Genomic DNA, 16,243 nt, shown 5'->3' with positions numbered 1-16,243 from the left:
TAATAGCTCCATTGGGCGAAATTATATGACCTGGAACCAGAGTATTATTATTATTTATTTTTTATCTCAGTTTGTGAAAATCACTAATTTATTAATTATCATTGTGGAGCCCGGCTTAACAGATTTGAGAATATTCCTTTCTTCCATTACATTGGTATTTTTATTACCAGTATATTGCCATTTATTATTCGGAAGAAGGAAATCTATATTACTTACAGTATTTATCTTTTCCAACATCTGAGACACACATATAATATCGCCCAATGGAGCTATTAAGTTTGATTCATATCACCTAACTTTAACCCATTAATTTACTTTTGGGATAGACCCAATTCTATGACAATTGCGTATTAACATTATTGTTACTTTGCTCTTTGCCTTATAGCCATTTTTTTAGAGGACTATTAATAAAAGTTACATTTTAAACATTACAAGATTAACTACTATTTTTCAATAAAAGTGTGCCCCAGAAAAGACATATAGTCTTTCTTTTCTCTTTGGCTCCTGTACTATACAGGAACCATACACTTCCCCTTGACCAGTTTACTGAACTATTTCTGGGAGCACCGCCAACCTAGTGCCAAATATTAATTATTTGTTTTGCTTTATGGCCATATGTTGGTTTAATTTAGAGCTATAGCTTTAACTTACATGTTATACAGTACCAAGTATTTCATTGAGAGATCCTGTGCAGACTCCACCAACCCTTTTCTAGAGGACTCCATGGCTTTACCAGATGGTTTACGTGTTCCCACCTCTACCGCTGATCCCAAGAATTGATCAAAAGAATAAAAAGGGAAAAGGTCCATGCAATTCTCATTGCTCCAGATTGGCCGAGAAGGGCCTGGGGTTGCTCCTGGAAGACCCGTTGCCTCTATCTCTGCGAGAGGACTATCAAGACTTACCGCGGCTACGTTTGACGGCATGGAAGTTGAGCGTCAGATTTTAACCCGGAAAGGCATTTTGAACAAGGTTATTCCGACCCTGATCCAAGCTAGGAAAGGGGTAACGTCTAAACATTACCACCGTATTTGGGAAAAAATGTCTTATGGTGTAAAAACAGGAAATTTCTTGCACTAGGACGTTTTTTCCTTTTTTCTACAGTCCGGTGTGGATGTGGGCCTACGTTTGGGCTCCTTGAAAGTCCATATTTCGGCCTCATCCATTTTCTTCCAAAAACAATTGGCTTCCCTTCCTGAGGTTCAGACGTTCTTGAAGGGTGTTCTACACATCCAACTGCACTTTGTGCCTCCCACGGCACCTTGGGACCTTAACGTGGTATTGCGTTTTCTGCAATTATTCTGGTTTGAACCTTTTACAGGCTTTAGATACGTTTCTTACGTGGAAGACTGTTACACTGTTGGCCTTTGCTTCCGCGAGGCATGTGTCAGAACTAGAGGCGTTGTCTCACAAAAGCCCCTATTTGATTTTTCATGAAGATAGAGCTGAACTCGGAACTCGTCAGCAATTTCTTCCTAGGCTGGTGTCTGCGTTTCATATCAACCCACCTGTTGTGGTTTCTGTATTAATGGACACCTCTGCTACCTCTAAATTCCTGGATGTGGTGAGGACTTTGAGGATCTACGTGAAGAGGACAGCTCGTCACAGAAAATCTGACTCGCTGTTTGTTCTCTATGATCCCAAGAAAATAGCGGGTCCTGCTTCAAAGCAGTCTATCGCTCGCTGGATCAGGCTTACTATCCAGCAGGCTTATTCAGCAGCAAGATTGCCATTTACAAAAATACAGGCCCACTCTAATAGGTCTGTGCGTTCTTCCTGGGTTCGATACTTTGGCCGCTGAGGACCTACAGTTTGGTCACTTAGTTCTGCAGGAACCTCCGCACTCTCCACTTAGTTTGGGAGCTTAGGTGCATCCCCATGGTACTAATGTGGACTTCAGTATCCTCTAGGACGTAAGAAAGTAGGATTTTAAATACTTACCGGTAAATCCTTTTCTCGTAGTCCGTAGAGCATACTGGGCGCCCGCCCGGTGCTTAGTTTCTTGTTAAGTATTATTGTTGGTTCAGCCTTTGCTATTCCTGTTCAAGTTGGTTAGCATGGCTTTCCTCTTGTTTGTGTGTGCTGGTTTGAATCTCACCACTGTTCAGTTTAATCCTTCTCTCGAAGTATGTCCGTCTCCTCGGGCACATTTTCTAAACTGAGTCTGGTAGGAGGGGCATAGAGTGAGGAGCCAGACCACACTATTGATTTCTTAAAGTGCCCATGGCTCCTAGTGGACCCATCTATACCCCATGGTACTAATGTGGACCCCAGTATCCGCTACGGACTACGAGAAAGGATTTACCGGTAGGTAATGAAAATACAATTTTTTTAATATATCATAACATTAAAAATACTTTTTCACCTTTATTAAGTAATAAAAAAAAAAACCCCTGACAATTTCTAAACCGTTTTCTGGGGTATATATATATATATATATATATATATATATATATATATATACATACACATACATACATACATACATACATACATACATACATACATACATACATACATACATACATAAAGAGTTGGTGCGGCACTCCAATAAACCAGTCGTAAAACCTCCGTAAATCTCAACGTTTCAATGCCATTTATTAGATAGGCATTTTCATCAGGATACAAAGAAAACATAAAAACATCCTACCTTATATAGCAGATATCACCCTGTGAGGCGCCGACTGCCGCAGCGGGACTGCACACCCGGCGGGAGCGCCTAAGAGATGACGTAATGACGTCCTGTAAGAGGAAGCCAAGCGTCGTGTGAGAGACCATCACCATAACAACAGATAATAACAATTTGCTAGCACCCAAGCGCAGGCGCAATGCGGTTGCTGACATACAAAAACGATATAGATAGCTAAATAACAATATATCAAAGTGTAGCATAATGATTCAAGAAATAGATCAATGCCTAGATATTAACAGCTATTGACTCATGTTAACACAAAGAATTGGAAAGTGATAGGCTCAAACACCATATAAAAAAAACGTCCTTACATCTGATATAAATAGATCGAACAAAGGAGTCCCCTTGCGATCCTTCACTGGAGTGTTTGTAGTTATCCTCTTATGACGCCCTCCAAAGTGTAGTCTCTTATCTCAAAAAAGAAAATAGATCATCGGGCAGACCAATTTGGAAAAAGGGGACAACGAATTTATTACACAGAACACTCACAATGTTTTAAAAAATACAAGGCATATATCCTCAACAAACAAGGTGGGTGTCAAGGGGTGCTGGCAGCTGGAATCGAATTACCCTCCCAAAAGGAACACTGGAGATTCCGGACTTCTGCAGCGTATCGGAAGGAAAAAGGTCATCCAAAGAAGACAGCTCCACCTCTCCACACAGAGCACCACTAGCTTACACTTTGGAGGGCGTCATAAGAGGACAACTGCAAACACTCCAGTGAAGGATCGCAAGGATACTCCTTTGTTCGATCTATTTATATCAGATGTAAGGACGTTTTTTAATATGGTGTTTGCGCCTATCACTTTCCAATTCTTTGTGCATCAGTTTCTGTGGAATTTTTGTGAAGGTTCCTGTGTTAGTGGTTGGCTGCATATACATCATTGGCAGCGCATGGTGTTTATTCTGTTTAAGTTTATAAACTGCAAGAACCAAGGTGAGATGTAATTATAAGCACGTTTTGTATACTAAGGGGTGTATTCAATAAGAGTCGGAAGCTGCCGTCTTATCGGAAAGATGGCATCTTCCGACTGATTTAGGTCAGAAGGGGTTCTGACCTATTCAATAGGGGCTGATTTTTTTTCGACAAGTCGGGAATTCCCGACTTGTCTGAATACACGTGGATCATTGGAATAGCCTCCCCCTCCCCGCCGCTGCATATGGCAACATGCCTGGGTTTGGGGAAGCCAGCAGCAGCTGCCAATGCCGGATCCCACCCGGGAAGGACTTGCTTCCAATTCCCAGGTGGGATCCGGCATTGGCAGTGTGAAAGGGGTATTAATCAATTCCTCTCTTCCCCCCCCCTTCCTTTCTGCTTTCATATAATTTTTCCTTTTTCTCTGTGGGCAGCCACTCCCTCTTATTTGTACCTCCTCCCTATGTTCTTATCCTCCTTTCTCTACTGTTCTTCCTTTATACATTAAAAATTGATTGAGACTGCCTGCTAATGTGTAAGTGAACTGTTGTTTCTTGTAAGCTTACGTTTTTTTTAATGCTTTTGTTGTGTAATTTATCTTTTTTTGGACCTTTTATGTATGTCACTTGGTGTTTTTCAGCCATAACATTTTCTTCTTAAAAAAAATTAAGATTATAGAAACAAATATATAGTGCACCCATGTTGTTGCTGTTGTCGTTTTTTGTATGTGTGTTTTTTTTTTTTTTTTTAAATGAAGACTTAATGAACCCTTAAAAGGGTTAATTACAGGTGATAGATGGGACAATTGAGTATTTCCTTTCTGTCACAATTCTGCGAGTAAATTTATACCCCTTTCACACTGCCAATGCCGGATCCCACCCGGGAATTGGAAGCGGGTCCTTCCTGGGTGGGATCTGGCATTGGCAGCTGCAGCTGCTGCTGGCTACCCCGACCCGGCAATAAACCGGACGGGTTTCCATAGCAGCAGGGGGGCGGAGGTGGCGCTGGGAGATGAGCTCATCTCCGTACTGCCTCTCCCTATCTAGTAACTGGGTCCCGGGTCGCATCGACCCGGGAGCCCATCTACGCAGCCACTGACCCGGTATTCAACCCGGGTATAACACTGCTTTATACCCGGGTTGAATTGCCGGGTCATTCGACCCGCGATTTCGGCTATGCCCTTTTCACACCGCACGTCGACCCGGCAAATATGCCTGGTCGATTCCGGGTTATTTGGGCGGTGTGAAAGGGGTATTAGGGTGTCAGTATTTTCTGAATCTTCTGAGTCTAAAGCTGGGTAAACAAGACGATAGTGTGTACCCAGTGAGGGTGCAGGCATCAGCAAGTGCATCCACACTTGCCAATGCCGACAGCGTCGAACGACTGGTAGGGTGGTGGTTTGGGGGCTGGGATTGAGGGCCATGCTGCAGCATCATTGTTAACAACATCCCCAGATTGTCCTGCATGTACAGACGACTGGCGATGTCGTTAACTGTGGGAACCCACATTGTTAACGATGTAGTGCGTACACACTGGACAATTTCAACGATATGTCATTTAGATCTGTTAGAATTGGCCATATCGTTTAAAAAGTCGGTCAGTGTGTACGCAGCTTCAGCTTCTTGCTTTTAAGAATACTTCTTTCAACATAAAAATATGACAAACCTGTTCAGAACCACAAATAGCCCAAATAAAATTGGCTTAGAGGATGGTGCAAAATTAAGTTTCTTTGACAATAGGGAAAATATGGATAAATTGGGGTGGGATTATTTTTTTTTTTCTACTACATTGAAAATCCCTTTACACGTTAATTTACTCTTCTTAAGATGGGTACACACTTGCATGATATCGTGCCAGTTTGTCCTGTCTGGGTGACTTGGAATGACAAATTGGCCGTATCATGCAGTGTGTACAGCCAATTGAATTCTCCCATGGGTCGATTGTGAGGTCGTGTGATTGTCCGTGCTGCACAGCCAGTCACACCACCTCACGTGATGCAGTGGATATTTAATGAGGGATGGAACAGTGATCGTTCGGACGCACATTAATATCTACCTAGTGCGTACCGGCAATCTCCTGATGTGCAGGGCAAAGGTCGCTGGTCGTACTAGTGTGTACCCAGCTTTACTCCTCGCCAATCTCTTGCCTCCTCGCTTTCCTCTGACTTCCTCTCTTCCTTCTTTGGTTGTGCCCTCTGCTAGTGCCTCTTAGCTGTTTGAATGTGCATAGTACCTGTGTATGGGTCATCTCCCTAAATAAATAAAAAAAAAAGAAGACTTCAGTTGGATCCAGTTATTCTAGTTTTGGTTTAGTGACTGGGAGAGAGGTGTGTTCATTTTTTTTATCAGATATTATCGGGACTTTGAATCGGAATATCCTTGTAATCACAATTTGAAAGAGAAGCTGTTCTCAGATTATGATTTAAGGAATAATAAGGTTTTCTAACATTCTCCTAGAATATTATTGGGTTCTCCTTGTGCCTCTCTATAGTAGATATTCTCATTTCTCCTTCATCCACTAGCAGCCACTAGAGTGCAAATACAATGGGGATATAGTAGGCAGTAACTGGGAGCTGGCACTTTAAATTCATAACCATGTGACTAGCTCCTCCCCTACTATGTCCTCCCTCCAAGCCAGTCTTTAATTTGTGCCCAAAGGGAGCTGGTTCACTCTTGGGACTTCTCCTGAAGATTTTTTTTTTTATTGAATTGGGCGCCATTATGGGGGGCGGAGCTTAATCCTGCTCTGGGTTTCAGCTCCTTACAGCCCCGACGGCTCAGCGCTCCCCTGCTATGATATACTAGCGCCTTTGCAAGTTTGGATTGGGCGTCATAACGGGGGAGGGTGCGTAGCTTAATCCCGACATGGGCCTCATCTCCCGATTACCCCAGCAACCCTGTGTGCGCTGGCGGCTGTTTTTGCTCACTGCTTTGAAAGGATTAACACTGACTGGACTCCGCTGCTTGCGGCGAGAGTCAGGGTCATCTCCTTAGGCGCCCGGCCAGCACAGCAGCGGTGAGTATAACCCTGGCTTCTGTTAGCAGAAGCCAGGGCTTTTCAATTCTCTTTGTTTGGCGGTACCGCTAGCACCGTTACGTTTAAAAATAGGCACCACAGTGGGGGGGGGGGGTTTAAGGTTCTCCAGTACCCCATTGAATAGCAGCTCCGTTAGTCTAGTGGGCTAATGCTGCATATCTACAAGACACAGTGTGCACAGCTTTCCAAAAGACCAGTGCTGTTAATAACATGTGCATAGAGATGGACATCTCTCATAGAAATAAAGGTCCTGGTCATAGAAATATAGTGGTTAGTCACTTCCACCGCAATTTATTCTGATAACAGGGAGATTCTAGTACAGACCTGGGTTCAGGTCCCACATATCCTTCGCCTTGCCACATAGAATTTTAGACTGGCCACCATTTTACACAGCAGCGTCGCTTACAAGAAACAGTCACTACAGGTACGGTCCTTCCTTTATTATTCAGTGGTGTTAATCCTGTTTGTATTTTGGGAAAAAACTGTGTGTGGCATCCAACAGTGACACGTGCCTGTCACTGCACGTTATAGTGCAGGGATTACATGGGCTACTAGTGTTCACGCTAGGTATCTTTCACAGGGCACTACGCCCTGCCCCTTTTTTAAACAGCTGAATTTCGCCCTGCCCGTTTTTGTGCGCCCTGCCGTTAGCTGCCCGCCGGTCCCCACCACGCCGCCGGACCCAGCCGTGTGCCGCCGGACCCGGTAAGCACACTGTCTCCCTGCATGAGAGTTCATCGCGGCCCGCCCCGCCCGTCTGTAGCTGTCAGCCGCCGCCGTCTCAGCCTTGCGCTGATACAGTGATTGACAGCAGCTCCCCTCCTCTGCGAGCAGACTGTAGGTCTGCTCATGATCTGGTGTGACAGGAGGCCTGGGTTTGCCTCTCCCGCCGAGGGAGGATGAACAGGTCGCCATCTTTAATGCAGCTCTGCAAGTGTGGCAGTGATCAGCGCTCACCCTCTGTGTCCTGGGCTAAATTTACCTTGTAAGTTCTGCAGCTGTAAACTTCAATCTCAGTGCTCTCTACCTGGTGCAGTGGGTCTCAGTGCTCTCTACCTGGTGCAGTGGGTCTCAGTGCTCTCTACCTGGTGCAGTGGGTCTCAGTGCTCTCTACCTGGTGCAGTGTGTCTCAGTGCTCTCTACCTGGTGCAGTGTGTCTCAGTGCTCTCTACCTGGTGCAGTGTGTCTGTGTTCTCTACCTGGTGCAGTGTGTCTGTGCTCTCTACCTGGTGCAATGTGTCTCAGTGCTCTCTACCTGGTGCAATGTGTCTCAGTGCTCTCTACCTGGTGCAGTGTGTCTCAGTGCTCTCTACCTGGTGCAATGTGTCTCAGTGCTCTCTACCTGGTGCAGTGTGTCTCAGTGCTCTCTACCTGGTGCAATGTGCCTCAGTGCTCTCTGCCTGGTGCAGTGTGTCTCAGTGCTCTGCCTGGTGCAATGTGTATAACGTGCTCTATCTGGCGCAATATGTATAACGTGCTCTACCTGTCGCAATGTGTAGAGGAAGTTCTGCCTGGTGCAATGTGTATTAGGTGCACTACTGTGTGGTGTAATGTGAATTGCCACTATTATGTGGCCACGCTCCTTCCCCACGAAACAGCGCCCCTAAATTTTTACAGCGCGCCTTCGGCGCGCACTGTCCATGCTTTACCCTGTAGGGATGGGAGTACCAAGCATTATAGTATGTACCTAATTTTGCCCTTCTAACTTAAAAATGTGCCCTCCCGAATGAAAAATGTGCCCTCCCCGTGATCAGCACCCTGCCCTAAAAAAATCCTACAGTGAACACTAGGCTACACTTCTTAAAACCCTCCTTTTTTTACTTTTAGTTTAACGAACGCATTTTCACATGTCAGGAATGTTCTGCGAGGTTCGCTCAGGACAGTCAGAGAATTCCTTGTTATGTTAGGATGGTACAGCAGAGCCATCTGCTTAGCTCTCAACACGGCTGCAGGACGCTTCTGTTTGAACTGCTCAGCTTCCGCAGGTAATGTCACTGTTAACCAGACCCGTCCGTCATTTATCCTCCCCAGGTTTTAAAAAAAGAAAAGAAAAGAAAAGGAGGTTGCTAACTGCAATTTTACACGACTCTGCTGATGTTAGGCCTCTCTTGGAGGAGGCGATAGTGGTCCAAGATACTGATAACGTTGGTGTTCTGTGGAATCTGAACCAGTGTCTCCAGTTATCAAGACACTTGTTGCAGCAGTTTGTCTGGTGCTGCAGGTAAAAGAGTCTGAACTGGACCCTTCACGTACTTCAGGGTTCGGCATGAGCTGGATGTGCTCCTGAAGGCGGCCTGGAAACATCCGGATGCACAATTTCAGGTATCAAACACTTTTTGTCTTCCTATCCTTTCCTCGCAGATAGTAGGACACGATAGAGACCCCTCTGATTATATATACCTCGGTGTGTCGCTGGTCCAAGAAGCTGCCGGTTCCTGGTGCAACCTTGCAGAAGGAGCAGTCTGAGGGAAATATGCGGCAGCGGGGGTTCTACTTTGCCTGGCACAGGTAGGTAGTTGGGGAACAATTGTTCTCAGGGTTACAGGACGGTTTGCATCGGGATCAACTAATACCTTTGGCAGATCATATTCACGAATCTGCATTGTATCCTTTTGAGGTCTCCAGGGACGTCTGTATCCTCGGAGCCGGAATTTCCGCTTTGATTTTCTTGACCCGAAAAGCTCTCTGGCTGCGACGTTGGCAGACGGATACTGAATCCTAGAGGGCAGCAGAGGCGTTGCCCTTTACGGGCCTGGTTGGGAAGCTTCTAACTGCCTGGACTTCTTAACTGGGGGTGAGTCCTCTTATCTTTCCACTGCTGTTCCAGCTCCAGTGCCCCTTCCAGGTTTTCGAGGCCATGCCAGGGGCGGTACTTCAGTCACCAGAGGATATCGAAGTAAGAGGCCGAGGCAGAGGTTCAGCAAACTCGGCCCAGGCTGACGGTAGGTCCTCCACCACACCCACCACATGACTGGTCTCCCTCCCACCTGGGGAATCCCAGGGTGGGCGCTTGTCTGGGGATTTTCAGGGAGGCCTGAGTATGCTTGGGTTAGGTTTCTCATAATTTACGGTTACAGGCTTGATTTCAGAATCCAACTGCCTCTGTGTTTCTACACCACGGGTTTGCCGGTTTCCGACGACAAGAGGGTCAACCTGCAGGCGGCGTTCCAGAAGCTTCTATCCGCAGGGGTGCTGATCCCTGTTTCCTCACTTCATCGGAAACGGGGCTATTTCTCAGGCCTTTGTTTTTCCCCGTACCGAGGCCGGACGGCTCGGCCATGCCTATTCTGAACTTAAAGGTTCTCATTCCATTTTTGAAGAATCTCTTCAGTCTGTTATTGCCAGTTTGGAACAAAACGGGTTTCGGCATCCTTAGACATCAAGGATGTCTACTTACCAGTTCCCATTTGGCTTTCTTATCAGGCTTTTCTCCGATTCGCGATATAGGATACTCATTTTCACTTTCAGACCCTTTTCGTTCTGTCTCTCTTTTGCTCCCAGAGTGTTCACGAAGGTCATAGCAGTCGGGATGACCCTACTTCAAAGGCAGGGAATGACTATTGTCCCTAGCTGGACAATCTACTGCTGGAGACCCTCTCTGCAGACCTGTTGCTTCGAAATATCCGGATGACCCAGGATCTTCTGATTCGGCACGGGCCTCCTTTATGCCCCTCGCACAGTTCTGTTCTTGGGAATGCTTCTCAACACGGTCCGTTGGAGGATTTTTCCTTCCTCAGGACCAGCTCCTCTCTCTTCAGACAAGTGCGGCGCTGAGGGAGGTCACCAACGTCCTCCTCTGAGCAGAGGAAAACTATCTTCTTTCCAGGGGTGGTCAAGCGGGAATCCGATTATCTCAACTTCCAGGTTGGGCACAAGGGTGAGTGAAAACTCAATCCCCGGAGTTTAGACAGCTGGTCCGCCGATGGGGGGAGACGTTTGATCGATCGCATGACTCTCCTACTGCTTCTTTGCTACTCTCAGACAAGAGCCCTGGCGGCAGTAACCGTGGTTGCCCTCACGGCTCCTTGGAACTTCTGATTAGTTTATCTTGTCTTGATTTCTGCAACGCATAAAGGGAGAATGCGCGCTAGTCCTCCTAGTGACTCCAGATTGGCCGCACGGGTCTTGGAATTCCGTCCTGCACCTGTTGTCAGTAGAGGAGCCTTGGCTCCTGCATTTCCGGGACAGTCTACTTCAACAGGGTACTTTTCTTTGTTCAGCCTTACACAGGCTTCGTTTGACGGCGTGGCTGTTAACAGGACCTTCTAGGAAGGCAGGAGTTCCCTCGTTCGGTTATACCTACTATGCTTCGAGTTCGGAAGTCAGTCACCTTGTCTCACTATTACCACTTTTGGAAACTTTATGTGGCCGGGTGTAACGACGAGAGGTTTTCCCTTCGGTTTTTCATTTAGCCGCCTTCGTTTTCTACAGATGGTTTTCTTGGCTGTGCTTCAACAAACTTCACCTGGGGTTCAGGTCTCTGCTCTTTCGGTTTTCTTCTGAAGGAAAATAGCCTTGCTGCCGGAAGCTCGGACTTTCTTGCAGGGAGTTCTCTAAATGCAGCCTCCCTTTCGCCCTCCAACGACACCAGGGTACCTTAAACTGGTTCTCACTTTTCGTCAGTCTCCGTTATTTGTATTCAGGAGTCGGTGGAGATGAACTATCTCACCTGAAAGGTAGTCCTTCTCCTGGCTCTGGCTTCGGCCAGATGGGTGTCGAAACTTGGATCTCTCTCTCTTGCCGGCTTCCATACCTGATATTCCATGAGGATACGGCTGAGCTTCATGCTCAGATGACGTTTCTTCCAATGGTGGTGTCCGCTTTTCATATAAATCAGCCACTTGTGTTTTTGGCCCTCTTGGCGGATTCTCCAGATTCGTGATCTTTGGATGTTGTCAAGGCGTTCCGACTCTCTGTACAGTGGACTTCGGCTATTCGGCAGTCTGATTTCTTATCTGTTCTGTACGATGCTCCCGTCCTGGAAGGCCAGTTTCCAAGCAGCCGTTGGCCCATTGGATACGTCAGACCATCAGATAGGCTTATTTGGCGGTTGCTCGAGAGCCTCCGTCTTCTATTTCGGCGCACTCTACACGCTCCATCAGACCTTCGTGGGCGGCCGCCGTGGGGTTTCCGTGGCTACTTTTATCTTGCGATGCCACTTGGTCGGGCCGTCGTACGTTTTACAGATTTGCACTTTTGCGGCCTCTGTGCCACAGTTTGGTCGGGCGGTTTTGTAGGATTCTCAGCGCTCTCCCTCCCGTCTTGGGAGCTCTGGGACGTCCCCATTGTATCTGCACTCCAGTGGCCCCTAGTTAATGAAGGCGAAATCAGGATTTTGGTACTTAACGATAAATCCCTTTCTCCGATTCCACAGGGCCACTGGACGCCCACCCTGCGCTTTTTTCCTCCTACTTCACTTATCTGTTTGCAGGTCACTGTGTGACTGCTCGTTTTGTTCATGTTACCCTTTCAATATGTTTCCAGGTTTCCTTGGTGTTATCCTGTTTTAAAGGGTTTAGCTACCTCCTCTACTTTAACGTTGGTCTTTTCCAGCTCTCCTCGGGCACAGTTTTACCTAGACTGGCTTGGAGGGGGGACATAGTCGGGGAGGAGCTAGTCACATGGTTATGAATTTAAAGTGCCAGCTTCCAGTTACTGCCTACTATATCCCATTTTGTATCTGCACTCCAGTGGGCCCTGTGGAATCGGAGAAAGGGTTTTATCTGTAAGTACCAAAATCCTGATTTTTGTTCCTTTATCATTAACATGTTTTGAAAGAAAATATATGCACAGTAGTAAATGAACGGAGTCAGTACTGCAGTATGTGTGTGTGTGTGTGTGTGTGTGTGTGTGTGTGTGTATGCATGTACGTATATGTGTGTATGTATGTGTGTGTGTGTGATATATTATAGTGTGTGTGTGTGTGTGTATATATATATATATATATATATATATATATATAAAATTTTAGCTGTATATGTAGAAAAAAGTACGACGGTGGTAAATCTGCTTAAGTTTTTTATTAATGTGATGTTATTTTTAAATGAACTTATAACTTTGCTTATAACATTTGTACTAAAACCTGTAATTTTCTGTCTACAGATATGCAGAGTTGCATGCCTGAATAAAAGTAATCTTTATTCTCACTACAGTGGAGAGAAGCATAAGAAGGTAATGTCAGAAATTCAGATCGGTCAAAATTAGAGGTGCATTTTAATTGTAACTCTGTGTGTATGTATGTATGTATACATATATATATATATATATATATATATATATATATATATATATATATATATGCTGGAGAAAAGGTACAGGTGCGCTGGTGATCAAATATTGAGGGTTAATCAGTCCACAGTGAGTGAATCCCTGGGCTGTAGCACTGGTGTAACCAACACCGCTGCAAGTTTCCAAATAACGCTCAGAACTCCTTGAGCAAAATGTGTCTGGAAAAAATCAGGAGAATGCGCCCATAGTGCAGATAAATTTATTACACACAGATTAAAAACGGAACATTCCATGGATTATAAAAGACTCGTACCATAAATGACCCACTCTTTGGGCCAGTTTAAGCACATAAAACAATCCACCAGGCAATCAAAGACCGGACCATACACCGCGCCGGTATAAGCCGAACCCGTCAGGTCACTCACAGTGAAGTAGCCGGGATGTGTGAGCCGGGTGGGAGAAGACGCACGTCTGGCAAGCCCCGCCTCTACGCGTTTCGTAGTTACTTCGTCAGGGGGCTGGCTTGTCAGACGTAATGGGAGCTATATATATCACAGCAGGATGTTTTACAAGCTGGATCCACTAATTAACAGCAGTTATATTAGTTCTCCTCCATTACTGCAGTCTTAACATACAACGGGAATACATAAATAATTAAACATCTACCGGACAGGCATATATCAATGAGGCATATATCAATGAATACTTAATGAATCACATAGTTAAAACATTTTAAAAATGTATTATACAGTATGTATCAATCAAACAAGGTCATCTAACCTCAATTACACGTGTTAATTTCCACATTTATTTTTTTATTTTATTATTTTTCAGTCAATAAATGTCACCTGAATAAAGTGCCAGTGCAAGCTTCATGCAGGAATATAGTACCGCCCGTCTGCGCTAATTATACAGTTTAGTAGTATCTGCTTAGGGGCTAGCCCTACATTTAGCCATAATTAAAAAATTTCTCTAACGTCCTAGTGGATGCTGGGGACTCCGTCAGGACCATGGGGAATAGCGGCTCCGCAGGAGACAGGGCACAAAAGCAAGCTTTTAGGATCACATGGTGTGTACTGGCTCCTCCCCCTATGACCCTCCTCCAAGCCTCAGTTAGGTTTTTGTGCCCGTCCGAGTAGGGTGCAATCTAGGTGGCTCTCTTAAAGAGTTACTTAGAAAAAGTTTTTAGGTTCTTTATTTTCAGTGAGTCCTGCTGGCAACAGGCTCACTGCATCGAGGGACTTAGGGGAGAGATTTTCAACTCACCTGCGTGCAGGATGGATTGGATTCTTAGGCTACTGGACACCATTAGCTCCAGAGGGAGTCGGAACACAGGGCTCGCCCTGGGGTTCGTCCCGGAGCCGCGCCGCCGACCCCCCCTTGCAGATGCTGAAGATGAAGAGGTCCGGAACCAGGCGGCAGAAGACTTTCAGTCTTCATCAGGTAGCGCACAGCACTGCAGCTGTGCGCCATTGTTGTCAGCACACTTCTCACAGCAGTCACGGAGGGTGCAGGGCGCTGGGGGGGGGGCGCCCTGGGCAGCAATGTATAATACCTGTATGGCGAAAAATACATCACATATAGCCCTTGAGGCTATATGGATGTATTTAACCCCTGCCAGATAGCAAAAACTCCGGAGAAGAAGCCCGCCGAAAAGGGGGCGGGGCCTATTCTCCTCAGCACACAGCGCCATTTTCCCTCACAGAAATGCTGGTGGGAAGGCTCCCAGGCTCTCCCCTGCACTGCACTACAGAAACAGGGTTAAAACAGAGAGGGGGGGCACTGATTTGGCGATATGTACATATATTAAAATGCTATAAGGGAGGAACACTTATATAAAGGTTGTCCCTGGATAATTATAGCGTTTTGGTGTGTGCTGGCAAACTCTCCCTCTGTCTCCCCAAAGGGCTAGTGGGTCCTGTCCTCTATCAGAGCATTCCCTATGTGTGTGCTGTATGTCGGTACGTGTGTGTCGACATGTATGAGGTAAATGTTGGTGAGGAGGCGGAGCAAATTGCCTGTAATGGTGATGTCACTCTCTAGGGAGTCGACACCGGAATGGATGGCTTATTTATGGAATTACGTGATAATGTCAACACGCTGTAAGCCGGTTGACGACATGAGAGGGCCGGCGAACAAATTAGTATCTGTCCAGGCGTCTCAAACACCGTCAGGGGCTGTAAAATGCCCATTTACCTCAGTCGGTCGACACAGACCCAGACAAGGACACTGATTTCAGTGTCGACGGTGAAGAAACAAACGTATTTTCCTTTAGGGCCACACGTTAAGGGCAATGAAGGAGGTGTTACATATTTCTGATACTCCAAGTACCACAAAAAAGGGTATTATGTGTGAGGTGAAAAAACTACCTGTAGTTTTTCCTGAATCAGATAAATTATATGAAGTGTGTGATGATGCGTGGGTTTCCCCCGATAGAAAATTATTGGCGGTATACCTTTTCCCGCCAGAAGTTAAGGCGCGTTGGGAAACACCCCTCAGGGTGGATAAGGCGCTCACACGCTTATCAGAACAAGTGGCGGTACCATCTACAGATAGGACCGTACTTAAGGAGCCAGCTAATAGGAGGCTGAAAAATATCCTAAAATGTATACACACACATGCTGGTGTTATACTGTGACCAGCGATCGCCTCAGCCTGGATGTGCAGACCTGAGGTGGCTTGGTCGGATTCCCTGACTAAAAATATTGATACCCTTGACAGGGACAGTATTTTATTGACTATAGAGCATTTAAAGGATGCATTTCTATATATGCGAGATGCGCAGAGGGATATTGCACTCTGGCATCAAGAGTAAATGCGATGTCCATATCTGCAAGAAGATGTTTATGGACACGACAGTGGTCAGGTGATGCAGATTCTAAACGGCACAAAGATGTATTGCCGTATAAAGGGGAGGAGTTATTTGGGGTCGGTCCATGGGACCTGGTGGCCACGGCAACTGCTGGAAAATCCACCATTATTTACCCTAAGTCACATCTCTGCAGAAAAAGACACCGTCTTTTCAGCCTCAGTCTTTTCGTCCCTATAAGAGTCATATCTGCCCAGGGATAGAGAAAAGGGAAGAAGACTGCAGCAGGCAGCCCATTCCCAGGAATAGAAGCCCTTCGCCGCTTCTACTAAGTTCTCAGCATGACGCTGGGACCGTACAGGACCCCTGGATCCTACAAGTAGTATCCAAGGGGTACAGATTGGAATGTCGAGGCGTTTCCCCCCTCGCAGGTTCCTGTAGTCTGCTGTACCAATGTCTCCCTCCGACAGGGAGGCAGTATTGAAAATAATTCACAAGCTGTATTCCCAGCAGGTGATAATAAAAATACCCCTCCTACAACAAGGAAAGGGGTATTGTTCCA

At 46.0% G+C, this 16,243-nt stretch overlaps 1 protein-coding gene across 6 annotated transcripts in view; it reads left to right on the top strand.

Moving 5' to 3' along the window:
* LOC134927845 (uncharacterized) overlaps positions 1-16,243 on the top strand; it is a 491,244-nt gene that overhangs the window by 67,488 nt on the left and 407,513 nt on the right. For all 6 annotated transcript variants that reach the window (XM_063922906.1, XM_063922905.1, XM_063922901.1 and 3 more), the window contains exon 3: positions 12,747-12,815. Coding sequence is in view for 5 of the 6 variants with exons in the window: in XM_063922905.1 (XP_063778975.1) it covers positions 12,747-12,815 (69 nt within the window). In the remaining variant the exon portion in view is untranslated. The remainder of the gene's footprint in view (positions 1-12,746; positions 12,816-16,243) is intronic.

The sequence above is a fragment of the Pseudophryne corroboree genome, chromosome 5 (genome assembly GCF_028390025.1).
Source record: "Pseudophryne corroboree isolate aPseCor3 chromosome 5, aPseCor3.hap2, whole genome shotgun sequence".
Classification (NCBI taxonomy): Eukaryota; Metazoa; Chordata; class Amphibia; order Anura; family Myobatrachidae; genus Pseudophryne; species Pseudophryne corroboree.
This window is presented reverse-complemented; position numbering and strand designations above follow the sequence as displayed.